General features: G+C 46.1%; 1 protein-coding gene across 1 annotated transcript in view; it reads right to left on the bottom strand.

Annotated features, from left to right (window-relative positions):
* Positions 1 to 1685: 1685 nt before the first annotated feature.
* The window catches only part of LOC104396043 (pseudouridine-metabolizing bifunctional protein C1861.05-like), a 23484-nt gene continuing 10489 nt past the window's right edge, over positions 1686 to 14680 (bottom strand). The window contains exons 11-18 of the mRNA XM_010005823.1: positions 11888 to 11954; positions 10609 to 10703; positions 8984 to 9112; positions 7433 to 7547; positions 6490 to 6627; positions 5641 to 5807; positions 5109 to 5197; positions 1686 to 1881 (exon numbers count right to left, since the gene is read on the bottom strand). Coding sequence (XP_010004125.1) covers positions 1686 to 1881; positions 5109 to 5197; positions 5641 to 5807; positions 6490 to 6627; positions 7433 to 7547; positions 8984 to 9112; positions 10609 to 10703; positions 11888 to 11954 — 996 coding nt within the window. The remainder of the gene's footprint in view (positions 1882 to 5108; positions 5198 to 5640; positions 5808 to 6489; positions 6628 to 7432; positions 7548 to 8983; positions 9113 to 10608; positions 10704 to 11887; positions 11955 to 14680) is intronic.

Here is a 14680-nt window from a genome sequence, read left to right as displayed (position 1 = left end):
CGCTCTTCCTGCTCCAAGGCCAGATTTCCAGTGTGAAAAGCATCCATTTGTCCCGACTGCTGTGCTGCACCGTCCTGGTGGGAGGAAGGACTCTGGAGAGTGTAGTGAGTTGCCGGCCCATCCCCCTCTCCTCCCAGGTGTGAGCAAAAGAAAGGCAAGAAACCATACAGCAGACCAGAGAGATGATTTCTGCACTTCTGCTGCCATTATCTGCTGGATAGACAGTGAAGATGTCCTAGCAAAACAGGTGTTTTTATGCATGGCTGTTGTGATGATGAGTTTACATAGCTGGTGTAAAGATGTAAGGGAGAGGGAGGCTCTTTTGCAGACACTGTACCTGAAGCCTGTGCTGGACTCTCATGCTCTCCCCCAGACATCATTTTGGCATTTGTAAGTGAATGCTGGGCATTCCCTTGTAGATCAGGGGTGAGTTCACATGGTCACTGGCCTTCTTTCCTTTGATGTGGGAATAGTGCAGCAGCCTTGAGCCAGCAAGCATCCCTGTGAGACCCACACAGAGCTCTCCTGCTACTCCCCCACTGCCATCCTCTGTTGCTCCCCTATCAGCCACCAATGGTCCTGCATAACACCAAAAAGAACCCCGGGCAGAGCTGGTGTCTTCCCACCCTCAAGTTTAGTCACTCGAGGATTGGAAGATATCTAGAAGAGGTATCTCCTGGAAATGTTACACAACAGAAGAGTGACAAGCTGATTTCCATAGCCAAGCTGGCTTACATGAGCTAATTTTCCAAAGGCTGTGGACAAGACTTCATTTGTATAAAATGTATCTAAGTGTAGAATGTCCTTGCTAATAAAGATGCAAAAGGGGTTAAATGGAGAGGGATAACCATGCAGCTCTAGATTGGACAGGGTCAAGGAAGCTCCGCTCTGTTTCTGTCTTTGCTATGGACTCACTGTGAAGTTGGCAGAGTCATTTGAGCTACACAGCTTAAGAGAAAGACATACAGAACAAGAGACAGTCATCTTTTAAAAGGGCCACCAGCTGGCTACTAGTTGCTCCTCTTCGATTAGTCTTGCCTGCTTTCTCCAGGGGCATTGGACTTCAGAGCAAGAAAGTGCAGTGTTTGCTGGCTGGCGTGGAAGACCAGTGAGGTGGTTCTACAGTACCATGCATCTGCCAGCTGCTCCTTGCCACAGGTTGTGTGTTCTCTTGGATAGAAACCAAGAGTAAGCAGCAAGAGAGGATGTTGCTGCTGGGCCCACATGAAGAGAGAGGGTCCTAAAGATACACGACAGAGGAGCTACCATAATAATTGACAACAGTGACACAAGATAGAGAAAGGGAAAATTCCCTCAATAGCAACCCTAGAAGGACTGGAGGTTCAGGGAAGCAGAAGTTTTGAAAGACTAGAAACTACCTTTTCTTTACAAAGAAGTTCCCCGGGTTTGGGCCTCCTTCTCTGAGGGTTTACTCAAGTGGTTGCCATGACCCACCAAAAAAAAAGGAGAGGAAACAACAACAAACATAAACATGAACAGTGCAACACAAGTTACCAAATGCACCCCACTTGACACTTTGACTCCCAACAGGTAGTGGCCACTGAAAGTCCAAGTCCTCTGGCCAGCAGCTAGCTTTTGAGCTTGGATCTCAGAACACAGTCCAGTTCCTGGGAACAGCAATTCTGGGAGTGCGAGGAGGTGCTGGATGAAAAAGCCCAGGTGCCTTAGTCCATCTTCCATACCTTCACCTCTGGCCAGCTCTTGCTCTTGACTTGCTCCTGGCTGACACTGGAAGTGCTGATTTCTGGGGAAATGGGCGCGTAGGAACGGAGAGACAAGCTTGCTGCAAGCAGACCCATCCGGACACAGGTATCTGTGTCATGTTTAGCGAGCATCCCTGCAAGGATTCCTGCCATTAAGCTGTGGACAGAAGGAAAGGCAGCTTTTAACACTGGGGGAGCAGCTTTGATCTCAGGAATCATAGAATAATATAATAGAATGGTTTAAGTTGGAAGGGACCTCAAAGATCATCTGGATCCAAACTCCCTGCATGGTCAGGGACACCTCCCACCAGACCAGATTGCTCAGAGCCCCATCCAACCTGGCCTTGAACACTTCCAGGGATGGGGCATCCACAGCTTCCCTCGGCAACCTGTGCCAGTGTCTCACCACCCTCCCAGTGAAGAATTTCTTCCTAATGTCTATCCTAAATCTTTCCTCTTCCAGTTTTAATTCATTACCCCTTGTCCTCTCACTACAAGCCCTTGTAAAAAGGAACCTGGCTGTTCATCTGTAAGAGCATTCATTTGGACCCAAACCAGCATTTATAGAAGCAGAATATATCACCGAGGAGGGGTGAGGTTAGATTGCAAAGTTTTTGCTTATTTAGTTTTAATTGAAATAACTAATAATGCTGTTTAATCACATTTTCTTTTCTTCTTATCTGAGAAATTGAGGTACTTTCCCATTCTACCATGTTTTCTATTCTCCCCAGTTTTCCAGACGAGGCAGGAGAAAATAAAGGAATCTAAGAGGGGCAGGATCTCTTTTTTCCTTGCTCTTTAGTTATTTTGACACTTCTCTGCTGCTTGTTAGTGCATTGTTACCATTCCCTGCTTTCCTCAAAGGGGTGGGTGGGAAAAGAGGAATAAAGTTTCCATATATATGTGAGAGGGGCAACAGGCATAGCTGGAGAAAGAAATCCAAAGCTGAAATGAGATTGTAAATTCAGATTTTAGTAAGTTTTTGCTGTGGGTTTTCATTTGAGATATTCCAGTAAAAGTTACGTGAGTGCTTGGAATAACAACGGTCTCCCACAAGTCCTCACAAAGCACCAAGGAGGCCATTAGGAGAAGGGAATGACTTTGCCACCTGCCTGGCTTGCAGAGGAAGTCTCTGTTCAGGCACAGATACCTGCAGGGTGGTGATTGTGATCGACTGGGAACAACTGCTGCTTATTCATAGAAATATAGTAATGAAGCTTGGAAGCTAGGAAAGGACAATCAGAAGTGAAAGAAAAGATAATGACATCTGAGAAGAAGAAGCAAGGACAGGAAAATGTGATGGCAGGGAGGATTAATGAGCAAATCTACTGGGGAAGAGGAAAAGATCTCTTTTCTGTGTGTGCTCTGACTAATTAGCTCAACATCTTTTTATCCATAACAAAGGCCCAGGAGATTATGAATTCCATAAACTATTCAATCTCTCTACAGCTCCAGGAGTTGAGGGTAAATATTTAGGGGAGCATCCCCTAGCAATGCCGTGTGCAGGCACGTGGTGTTATGTTGTCAGGGCAGCCAGGTGCAAGGCACAAACAGCTGCTGCTCCCTGCACACAAGCAGGGCTCCTGGGCAGCATCTCTGGAGTTCCAGGAGAAGCCTCAGCGTGGGAGTGAGGAGTGAGGTGCCCTGGAGCAGTGCAGGGGTTCTTGGGGGCTGAGCTGTGCCTGTGTTGCAGCCCTAGGTTTATACCCTGCTGCATAGTGCCTTGAAATTGCCAACAGCCTGGGCAGCTTTACCCGTGGATGTGCTGTGGAGGTGGCACGTGTGTCAGCGTGGTGTCCTGGCATTTTCAGCCCGTTGTTCACTCTGTAGAACAGGGATTCCTGCAGCTCAGTGGAGCAGCCGGGGGTTACCAGGAAGGAAAAGCCTGGACAAACAAGAGGACTATGAAAATTTCCACATGGACCTGGGGATTCTGGGGAATGGGATTTCCAGACCAACACGACCTCAGGAATGGGAGCAGTAATGGGCCCCTAGCTTTCAGCTAGTTTTGAAAGGAAAAACAAACTTTGAGTACTCCTGTGTAACTCAGTGGAGATGTTTGGCAGTGGCACACTTTATCTCACCTTTGCTCTTCCCTTAAATTAAGCTTTTAAATAGGGAAAGGAAACACTAAATAAGATGTTTGCTTTACATTAGCCTCTAGAAAAAAACTGTTCAGAGGATGTGTGCCTGCAGGGGCTGGCAGAGGTTGGGCAAATCTGCTAGAAGTAGTGAGCAAAGATGAGGCAGACCCCACAAGATTAATCCCAGCCCCCGTTCCTCTGCTGTTACACTTACTGTCCTGAACAACCCTTGGGTCTTCTTTGGAGACCAGCTTACTGTTGCCATTGATTCATATCAGAGGTGATTTGGGACACAATGTCCCGGTGTTAAGTGTGTTAGCCAGCTTGGAAAGAAGTTATTGGTTGATCCCAACTCAAATATTGAGGATGCTGTAAGTTGTTTGTTTGTTTGTTTGTTTGTTTGTTTGTTTGTTTGTTTGTTTGTTTGTTTGTTTGTTTGTTTGTTTGTTTGTTTGTTTGTTTGTTTGTTTGTTTGTTTGTTTGTTTGTTTGTTTGTTTGTTTGTTTGTTTGTTTAAAAAGACTTGTAATTCTGCCTACCCATAGAAGAAAAAAGAGGTGTTGCTATGTTGAGTTATTGGTAGGTAAGAGTAGAAAAATAAAAGGATATATCTGTCATCTACAGCTTTTTGGTCTAGCCTAAGGCAGCAATAGGATAACATCAATTATTGTAGTGCACAAAGCAGAAGAAAAAGAAAAAAAGTGACTTCCACAGATAGTTTGACAAGAAGCATAATAAACTATTACTCTGACAAACTGAGAATTGGTCAGTGGGGCTGGGAATAATACCTGTCATTCCCCACTCCTATGCACAGTGTCGTGTGAACAGCCAGGCCAATGACAGAGCAGCTGCTCCTGAAGCACGAGGCCTTGCCAGAGACAAATGCAGGACCTGATCAAATGCCCCTACAGGGTAATTTCAGCTACTGAGTGGCAGATCCCCCTCCCTTGGAGAAGTGTGGAAGTAAAGTAGTCAGTTAGTAAGACAGCTTTGATGTAAGGTGGTTTACTTTGCTTTCAGCAGCGCGGCCTGGACTAATCCTGAACTACTAGATTGCCATGAAAGATTTGGATCTTGAAGAAAAGCAAAACTAATAATGGCAAGACTGGCTTCCCAGATGCTTAGGGGGACTTTTTTAGCAAGCTTTGCAAGGAATTGCAATAACCAGCCCTGTTCTTGTGTTCTTACTGTCTGTTCCTCAAGCAGCAGAACATTGTTTGCCTTTGCAGTAGAATTTCAAAGAAATCCAATTATGGCCCTTCCACATTCAGCTGGAGAAGACAAAGTCATGAGCAATGTACCTGTCACCGGCCCCTGAGACATTGACTATCTCCTCCCTGCTGATGTGGATGGCGGGGTAGTGGATGGCAGAGAGGCTGGCAGCAGCAGTCTGGGAGGGGAGAGAAGGGAAGTTAGTGGGAATTGCCCGAGCTGATAAGGCCTGGTGTGGCTGATGCCATCCAGACCTGCAGGGATGCCAAAAAAAGAAAAAGGGGAAAAAACAAACAACAAAAATGCAATGATATTTTCTTTTTTTTTTACACTTTGAAAATGATCAGCTATTTAAATGAAGTTTCCTGAAAGTGAAGCTGGCACTCATGAATATTCACAGTGAGCACATTTAAAACTAGCTGACTATAAATACTGCTGATAGGAGCCAGCAGTACATGGACAGACAACTTGATTTCCTTCAGAGCTGTGTGTTCCAGCCCCAAAAACACACACGTGCCAGCAGTGACACCACGTTCCCCAGCTGCCACGCCGCCAGAAATAGCAACAGTGCTGTATGGCTATAGCAGCTGAGAGCTCAGAGCTTGTTTCCTGTGCCCTTACCTGTTCGTGGGCTCCTGGGCGAAGAGAGATGCTCCCTCCCAGGCTCTTGCCACACAGGAGGACGCCGTGAGCGCCGAGGGTCACCACCACACAGCACAGGTGGGCCAGCAAAGGGCGGGCCAGGGCCATCGCAGTCTGGACAACATCCTCCAACCCAGATGGCAGCTCTTCAGACAGCAAGGAGGAAAAACTGTGATGTAACTTCAAAGGTGCTTGACTGGCCTTTTTTATGGGCTGGCAGCCTATTTATGAGTATCCACTACTACTATTTATGAGCACTTCTGAAATGTGGTTGATTTTTTTTTTTTTCCTTTAAATCATGAGAAACATGGAATTCTCCAATATTAGACTTCCCCACTGTACATCTATCCTATACTGAGGAAACCACCCTCCATGGGACTAAACATATCTGTGGAGATAAAAAAACCTGTCCTGAAGCATTATTTCCTTGTCTTAATGCTGTTGGATTTCCACCTGCATGTCATGGGCTATTTTGTTTCTGCAAAGGGTGGTACTGTTGGGACAGGCCCCCTCAGAGCATCCTGATTCAGAGACACATTTCCAAACCAGAGGTCATTCCTGTTTAGCTGACGAAGTGAGGCAAGTGGGATCTCTGGTTTTGGACAAGGAGCCATCCAGGCCCACTGTGTTCTCTGACAGCTCATCGGTCCAGCCTGGGCCGTACAACCCCCTCAGAGGTGGCCGGGAGGCAGAAGACACACAGAGAGCTTACAAATCCCCACTGGGTTATAACCCAATTGGCTTGAAATGGGGGCTGGAGCAGGAAATACTCTTCTCCAAGATGTAGGTGACCTAAGAGTGTGACTGGCCCTTCTGAGCATGCAATACCTGCTGGCAGAGGGTTCCCGAGGGTCCGATTTATTGCTCTTAGCTCTTGCAGGTTGGGGGAAATGTAGGTGAGCGCTTTCCAGCTGTCTGAGAGGAAGGGCTTAGAGGCCTTGTTCTCATCTGTGGGCTCATAGCACACTTCAAAACAAAATTGCAATTGGTTGGATAATTAATTAATTAGTGGTTCATCTGTACATCAGAACAGGACGCAGTATAGAAGGCTGAGCATGGTCTGCACAACTGGGGTTATACGTATAATCTATTAGATACTGAAATGCAATTTCCACCCTGCTGGGCACAAGGTCTCCCACTGTTTCCTTTCTGGTGCCCAGCAATGACGCCACTGCTTTTGGCTCTGGAGAGTTATAATCTGATTTCAGGTTTGTTACTCCTCTTAGCCGGTTTTGGAGCCTCTGACAGATTTTAAGAACATTGTCTCCTTTTTCAGGATTTGCTTTTAAAAAATAAAGGTATAAGTCCAAAGATGTAGGGAGCCTTGTGAAGGGTCCCCAGCATACCAAGAGAAGGGGTTATGTAGCTTATAGGAAGTGGGAGAGAAATCCTCTAAAATGAGGCTTTAGCACTTATTCTGAGAAGCAAACTATATGTCTGTTCAAGCTGGCAGAAGCACACACATTTGTGCTTGCCATGAGATTAAAAGCAAAGAGAGCAGCTTTCCATGGCTTTCTGGCAGTGCCCAAGGGCTATGGCACCTACACCACAAGTAATGTGATTTAGCTGCAGAATGAGAAAAGCACTGGGAAAGCAGAAAGCCTTTTTGGAACAGAGCAGTAGCGTATAAAAAGGAGCACTAAGTAACACAGCATGTCAGACAATAACTGGGTATCTCCAGCAGGAAACACAGGAGAGTTCAGTGTGTGCAGAGTGTCTTGACACGCACAGTCAGGAGCTACAGGATCAGGGCAGGGTGGATTCTCCTTACCTGCTAGCTGGTGCTCTCTAGCTAGTTGGCAGACATACTGAATAGTGGTAAGAGGTACATTTCCATCAATGCAAACCAGTGGGGCCTGGCACAGATTCTCCTTGAACTGGGACACCTAATGAGAATCCAGGAGACAGAGTAGAGACAGTTTGAGTCATCACAGAGGGACAAAATGACTGCTGTTCAGACTCGGGATGTAGGATTTTCACTCATATTTCAGCCCTTAGGTGCAGGCATAAGCCTTAAAGAGTGATTCCCTAAGGAAAATGAATTTTTCTGGTTTTCTTCTCCCCTTCTCCTTCCCTTACTCCCTGCCATAAAGAACAGAGGTCAACTGACAGGGCCTCTGCAGCAGAGAAGGTAGTTGCTGGTCCTCACTAGACTACTTTGGTACATATGGGCCAATCAGAGACCTATAGGGAAAGGAAATTATGCTATTTAATGTCACTGCAGGATTTCCTGTGTTATGCCTGGCTTCCCTATGCTACACATCATTTAGATGTCCTCTGTGCATGATGCCTTCTGAGGCTGGTTGTACATCATAGTCTTTTGTGGGGCTTCCTGAATCGTGTATGGATGGGGGAAAATGGAGCAGTAGACTGGGGAGCTGCTGTTCCCTCCTTCAGCTCTCCAAGGCTGCTCAACCTCTGCCTGAACACCAGCCCAGTGCTATAGGCACTTATGCATCACCCTCTCACATCTCTGCTAATCCTGGTGGAAAGAAGGGCTGCCAGAATGCACTTTGCAGCAGAAGATTGGTTCAGAGTTTCCACTAGCCACAGCTGTTTTGTAAAGCTCAGGAGAATTAATCTGTCATGTAATGGTTTTCTGTGCCAAGGCCTGGGAGAGGCAGGGAGGGGAAGGAAGTGGGAGTAATGACCATATTTTTCCCTAGGAAGTCTCTACCTCACCGGGATTCCACTGGGGGGTAAATTGCCCTTAACTTCTATGTTGCTGTCAGTCACAAAGCATGAGCTTTTGTTCTGTCAACAAAAGAATGAGGAGTGTAGTGGTGGGGCTTTCACTGAATCAGTCCTTAATCACTGCTTCCATTAACCTTGATGTTTTGAAGGTCTAGATGTGCTGAGAAGCAGTGCCTGTTGATACAACACAGCATATAGAAACAACAGGGATGGCAGGGAGGGAATGGAACAGGAAAACTTGCTTTAACCAGCATTCTGTCCACTTTTTTTTTGTTTTTCCCTAAAGAGAGAAATACTATTCCTGCAGATGGGCTGCATTTGTTGCTGGCTTTAAGGTGCCAAAAAGATTAGCTGGGACTAGTTAGTGAAGAGGATTCTGACCTACATGTCATGGGATGATAGTAGTGACAATACTGAATGGAGTGGAAACAGAGAATCTCCATCTGGGTCAGCAGCAACAGCTGGCTCTGGTACTTTGCTCTGCTGCTATTGGAGTGGCCAGTGTGAGGGGGTTAATTTTAGGATTTCCCGTGTTCCCTCTGCACACCCATTCCCCCTGGTACAGCTTTGTCACACATCCACATTCCTTCTCACAAGAACAAGCTCACACAGCAGAGGGCACGCTTACGTATTGCTCTGTTATCTGGTGGTGGATGTCCATGTCTCCCAAGCCAATGCTGAGATCCCCGGCACCAGTGATCACAGCACAGTAAGTGGCTGTGCTTTTCCCCTCCAGCTGAAGGACAGCACTCATGTCCTAAAATAGGGAGGACTGTTATTTGATGGAGCATGTTTCTCTTCCCTGCCACACTCAGCTCCTTCTGTCTCTGTTCCCACCTGATCAGTACCTCAGCTTACTGTTCTCCCTTCAACCTCCCTTCTACCATGATACAGGCAGCATTTCAGAGGTATCTTGGTCTAGATGATCCTGGTAGATGGCTAGTTTTTATTATTTCCAATGAAACAGGTGCCAGGCTAAAGAAATTTTGCTTTTGTAAATGAGTGTGACAGGTCTCTGCTATGCAGTTCCATAGGTTGCATCTCTGTCGTAATGGACGTCATCCTGAGAGCGGCTGCAGCGCTGCTTGCTCCAGCCATCCATTCATCCATTTCCATAGCCTGTGGGACACTTCAATAGCTTGCTGACATGCTGGACATGTTTGGTGGCATGCTCCAGCTAGTGTTTACATCAACCCCCTCACTGACTGCACAGCCTGATTTTGAGGGCAGCCTTGGAGCCATTTCTACAGCAGTGTCGTGAACTATGGGGTGTCCTTCCTCTGTGGGTCATGTGAATGACCTGTTCAGAGAACTTCTGGCATTTCTTGGAATATACATGAGGACAGAGAAATGCATCATCCCCCCTACCCCAAGTAGTTTACAGGGAAGCTGAAGGTTTTAAGGAAAGGGTCCTTTCCAACACCAGTGGTAATGCTTTGTTACAGGCAATAACTGCTCGGTAGCTGGCCAGCTCATCCATTTTCCCTTGGCAGACTGCTCACTTTGATAGCACAAACTGTGCTGTGCTGGGTAGAGGTGGGATCACAGACCTGCTGCCATGAAGCCTTTATTAACAAAAAAGAGTTTTTGTTCTTATTGCTTAATTTACTGACTTGCTCAGGTAGCCCCATGTGCCCTGTTTGGATACCAGGGCCCTGAGGGTACTAATAGGCTTTAATGTCCTTGATCTGCCTCACCTGGGGTCTCCACCTACAGCCCTACCTCCTTACCATGGAGGTGCTTAATGTCTGGTGTTGGAATTGCTCTCTTGGTCTGATCTGCTCCCTGGTTGGGGGTGGTGATGTCCCTTGTTAGCTTCTCTTCCTGGCTTCCTGACTTGGGTGGACAAAGTGCTGCTGAGGTCATGTATGATGCTGGTGCATAGTTGGGAGGGGTCTATGTAGCTGTGTGGAGGACTCTCCTCCTCTGACCCTGGGCTCCTACTGCCAGGTTTTCTCTGTCTTATGCTTTACCTAAACCAGGCTGATTCTGACATTGCTTTGTCTGTCCTCAGCATGAGGCTTTGCATATTTCTGGCTGTGCTTAGGCCTTCCTAGAATTTTTCTTGGTTCCTCCTGACTTACCTCTCTTTCTCCTTCAAGTGTCACTCCCTGGAGCTGAATTCAGACCCCCAGGTTCAGACTCCAAACGGTACTTGCATCTAGTCTGTGTTTTGGGAGGGTGGCTTCTTGCCTTCTAAGTGGAACTAAAGCAGCATTGAATTTTTCCTACTTTTCCCTCTGTGCAACATACCATGTGGTGACAGTAGTGCAGGATGGACTCTGAATGTTCATCCTTCCCCACAGCTGATAAAAAGAGAGGAATCTGTCCCAGACGGCTTAAACAGTCTAAATGCAAATGGAAGCAAAAGATGTTGATAAACCCACCAGGGTACTGTGAACACAGAGACAGCCTGTACAGGCTGTGTTGGTAGCAAAGCCCTTCCCTGGAAAACTTAATGCCCATTGATCCTAGTCTAGAAGCATGTTTAAGGTGAAGCAGCCACAGCTGCTGCAAATTGCTGGCTGGGATTGTGTGTGGTGTTTTAAGCCTGCCTGCTGCACTGATATTCTCAGTTCTCTAGATTTTTTGGAACATATGGGAGTGAAGGAAAAGAGAAGATGGGGGAAGAAACTTCTGCACTTTCCTGGCAGGGAACTTCTCCTGTACCATTGCAGGCATGTGGGCTTTCCCACGTGGCTTCTATGCACAGCCTTTCCTGCTGCTGGCTTTCCCACCCTGCTGTTCCCACCACACTGTCTTACTAGAATGACTGAATCTGAATGGATTCACAGGAAACTCTCTCTCCTCTCCCTTCAGGTTACCACAAATTTTACCTCAGTGGGTGGCATGGGTGGCTTTTTTTTGTTTTTCCCCTCAAGCTTCTCCATTTGAGATCTGAAGTGGCAGTAGATTTGTGTTGGGAAAATTTGAGAAAGGTAAAAAAACCAGAATAATCCTAAAAACCATTTTTCAGTTTGCCCCTACTAATTTCAGTATCTGAAATCTAGTCTGCTGCTGCTTGTGCTGGAGCACAAGGTACAGTGTGATCCTTTCCTCTTGCCAAGAACTGTTGCCCTTTCTCTTCTAAAGTAATTCCTGCACATTGGTTCCTCTTGTCTACGGTGCATGGATGATCATCTTGGAATAATCCTATTACTTATTACAGTTACTGCTTGAATTCTTGCTGAAGACATACTTTTATTGTGACTATAACCTGGCATTTATTGAACACCGAGAGCCAAGATGTTCAGCAGTCATTGGAGATCATTCCAACTTATTTAACTTTGATTTGGGGTCACTGTGCTATATACTTATTAACTTCATATTTGTGGACCTCTCTTTCCTGACCCCAACTCTCTGCCCTCTTATTTCTTGGAATAGCCCCTGCCTTTTCCAGGCACTGACCACTTACATACTGCATAACATGCCCCAGATCTTAACAGAACTCAAGAGCTCCTGCTGCTGAAGGAATACCAAAGGACAGATCACAGCTGGCATGCACCCACAGCCAAACCCATGCACTAGGCACCTGCCAGGTTTCTTCCAACGCCGCCAAAGGTTCGTCTCACTCTTCCAACATTTGTTTGCCCACCATCCTGGAAGAATGAATTTTTTATTGGCAAAGCTGGGAGGGGTGATGGGGATAAATCCTAAGTCTCCATAAGCACATGAAGTTGATGTTGCTGAAACACAGGTCAGCAATTAGAGGAGCAAAAGGCATCTAGCTACCAGATTGAGAGCAATGTAGAGTTCTACAAGCCATCTACAGACTTCAACCCTGATGCCAAAGGCCTGCTTCTCCTCATGCATTGCTATTTTGGTCTTATTTGCTTAAGAGCTCTTAGAATAATGTTAACGAGTGTTTCAGCTGATACCAGCAGCTCTCTGAATTTACCTCATCTCAGTAGTGCTGGCACTCCAGAGATGCTGACCCAGACCTGCTGGGCTCTGCAGCTGCCTTCCAGGCTACTTAGCTCCTCCCTTAAGCAGTCTGGGGTTTGGGGTTTTATTTATTTATTTTCCTCTTTGAAAGTAAAATGAGATTTGTTACTGTTCTCTGTACTGTCACCGTAACTTTACTCGTGGAAAGATCTGTTTCAGTGTCTGAATACTTTTTCACTCACTCTTCTCTTCCCACATAATTCCGTCATCAAAAATACCCTTGTTCTCCACCTGTGTGGTTATCAGCTTATCTTCTCTTGCCTCTGCCTTCTATTTCTCTGTCCATTAGTCTGTGACAAACAGCCAAATTGTCAGAACACAGGCAGTCCCTCACCCTTCTATTCTTCATCCTTCATCCTTCTATTTCTCCTGCTGGAGGAATGACATCTGTGAGTGCTCAGATCAGTTTGGGCTTCATCTGACTATCAAATCATTTTAAAGCTCTTGTTTTGTAAAATCCTGAAACATATTTTCCATTTCTGAAGACTGCTTGCCACTGGCAGCCATAATGAACTTCACAGTTCTAGATAATTCATAGCTTTCAAGAGTGTGGCAAGTGCTTGAGTGGCAAGTGCTGAAGCTTGTGCAGGCCGGTACACAGCAGCTCCTGGCCCAGCTTCTCTCTGCCCCATGTTAGCCCAGGTGCACCAGAATACCCCTGCACACATTTTTCTTGCTTGTAAACACCACCATCTATCCTAAGCAAGTAAATGTAGGGTTATTTCACAACAGAAATATTCTGCCTCCAACACGCCATTGTTCTTGGTCATTCCCAAAACTCGTACTGAAGCTCCCCGAGGAGCCTTCTTCCCTCTGTACATCTGTCCTTTGCACACAATGCTCTTTTTTTTGCATCCAACCCTATGACTGTAAGAGGCTGCTCTCCCATCTAAAGATGTTCTTTCATTACCCTCTTTTGACCTCCAGGCTGTTTTTCTTTGCTCTGACTCTCCCCAGTTCTGTAGACAGTAAGACTTGGTGCTAATTCTTCATACCTTTGCTTTTCTGTCTGGTAGTTCTCCAAACCCTGGACGTTTCAGACCACCTGAATAGAACTGCCTGTATGTAAGTAACCTATGGCCTCTGTCTGTCTTTCCACTATTTTTCATTCATTAACCCAAATGCTCCACTCTCACATTTGCTCATACTCCCTGGGAATTGCCAGTGATACTGCCAGAAATGAGGATGTTTCCACCTGCAAGTGTCTCCTGTTGAGTGTTGCAGATGTTGAAAGCATTGAGCTTGACTATTTTAATTCTGAAGCTCACTAGCCATCAGAGGCTGTCGGGGGGGGGGAAAAAAACAAAAAAACCAAACAACGGAACAAACTACCCTACCCCAAAGCAAAAAGCAAGGATGCTCATTTAGGCAAGCCAAAAAACATGGCTTTGAACACTAGCCCCTATTTCAATGTTAAAAGAGGGTACTAAATGCATCAGTAATGAGCACAAACTCCATTCTATGCAGCCACATTTTTTCTACACTGATGCTGGCAGGGATGCTGAAAATACTCGAGCTCATTTTGGTGTCTGGCATGCTGATCTTCTCTTTTAGTTCCCCACACATTCCAAAGGCAGAGTTGCAGGCTTTTTATGCCAAGCCTTGCCCTAACAACAGATGGACCAGCCTCCCGCTCAGGGACCCAGCTGTGGGTGACCTCTGCTGTTGTACAACCCCACAGGGCCTAAAAGAACTGAAGATGCTAAATCTCTCTTTAAAGTAGTAGGTGGGTGCAATGAGAGAGAAACTAGCAGCCTGCTTTTGAAGCAAAATAAATGAACAGCTCCTACTGCACCTTGCCAGCTCAGCCTGTATCTCTGAGTGATACCTGGGTCTCTCTTCTGTGTTGTGTTCAGGTGGGGCTGGCTGAGAGGAAAGAACCTGGAAGAAAATGGACCTACTGAGGTGATTTGAAATAAGACTGGGCTGATGCTTTCTGGCAATGTTTCAGGGAACTGAGAGAGTCTTTGGGATTTTCTTCCATGTCCTAAGAGGTTTGAGATCGTAATGTAAAAATTACTTTCCTCAACTTCTAGGTATCCTGAGAGAGGATCATAATCATAATGCTTCTTCCAGCATCTTTCTCTTAGCAAGATTGTGCATTGTCTCTGCAGATCAGAGAGAAAGCACTTTGTTTCTGGAGAGCCTTGAAAGTCACATGGGAATTACAACCAGGAGAAAATACAGCTGCTTTCTTGCTGAGACAGTATGAGGTGTGAGTGATACCCCAGTGCTCTGCAACAAATCCAGCATGCGTAAGGATGCGACCAGCTGGATGCTGAGCCCTTTGAAACAAAAAAAAAAATCTCTTTAAAAGCCAAAACAAAGCAATGCCATTGAGAGTGCCTTTTCCTCTGTGCCTAACCATGGCAGCTATCAG

Source organism: Chaetura pelagica, unplaced genomic scaffold (assembly GCF_000747805.2).
Source record: "Chaetura pelagica isolate M959 unplaced genomic scaffold, ChaPel_1.0 scaffold79, whole genome shotgun sequence".
Classification (NCBI taxonomy): Eukaryota; Metazoa; Chordata; class Aves; order Apodiformes; family Apodidae; genus Chaetura; species Chaetura pelagica.
Note: the sequence above shows the minus strand (reverse complement) of the source record. Positions and strands in the feature narration are given on the sequence as shown.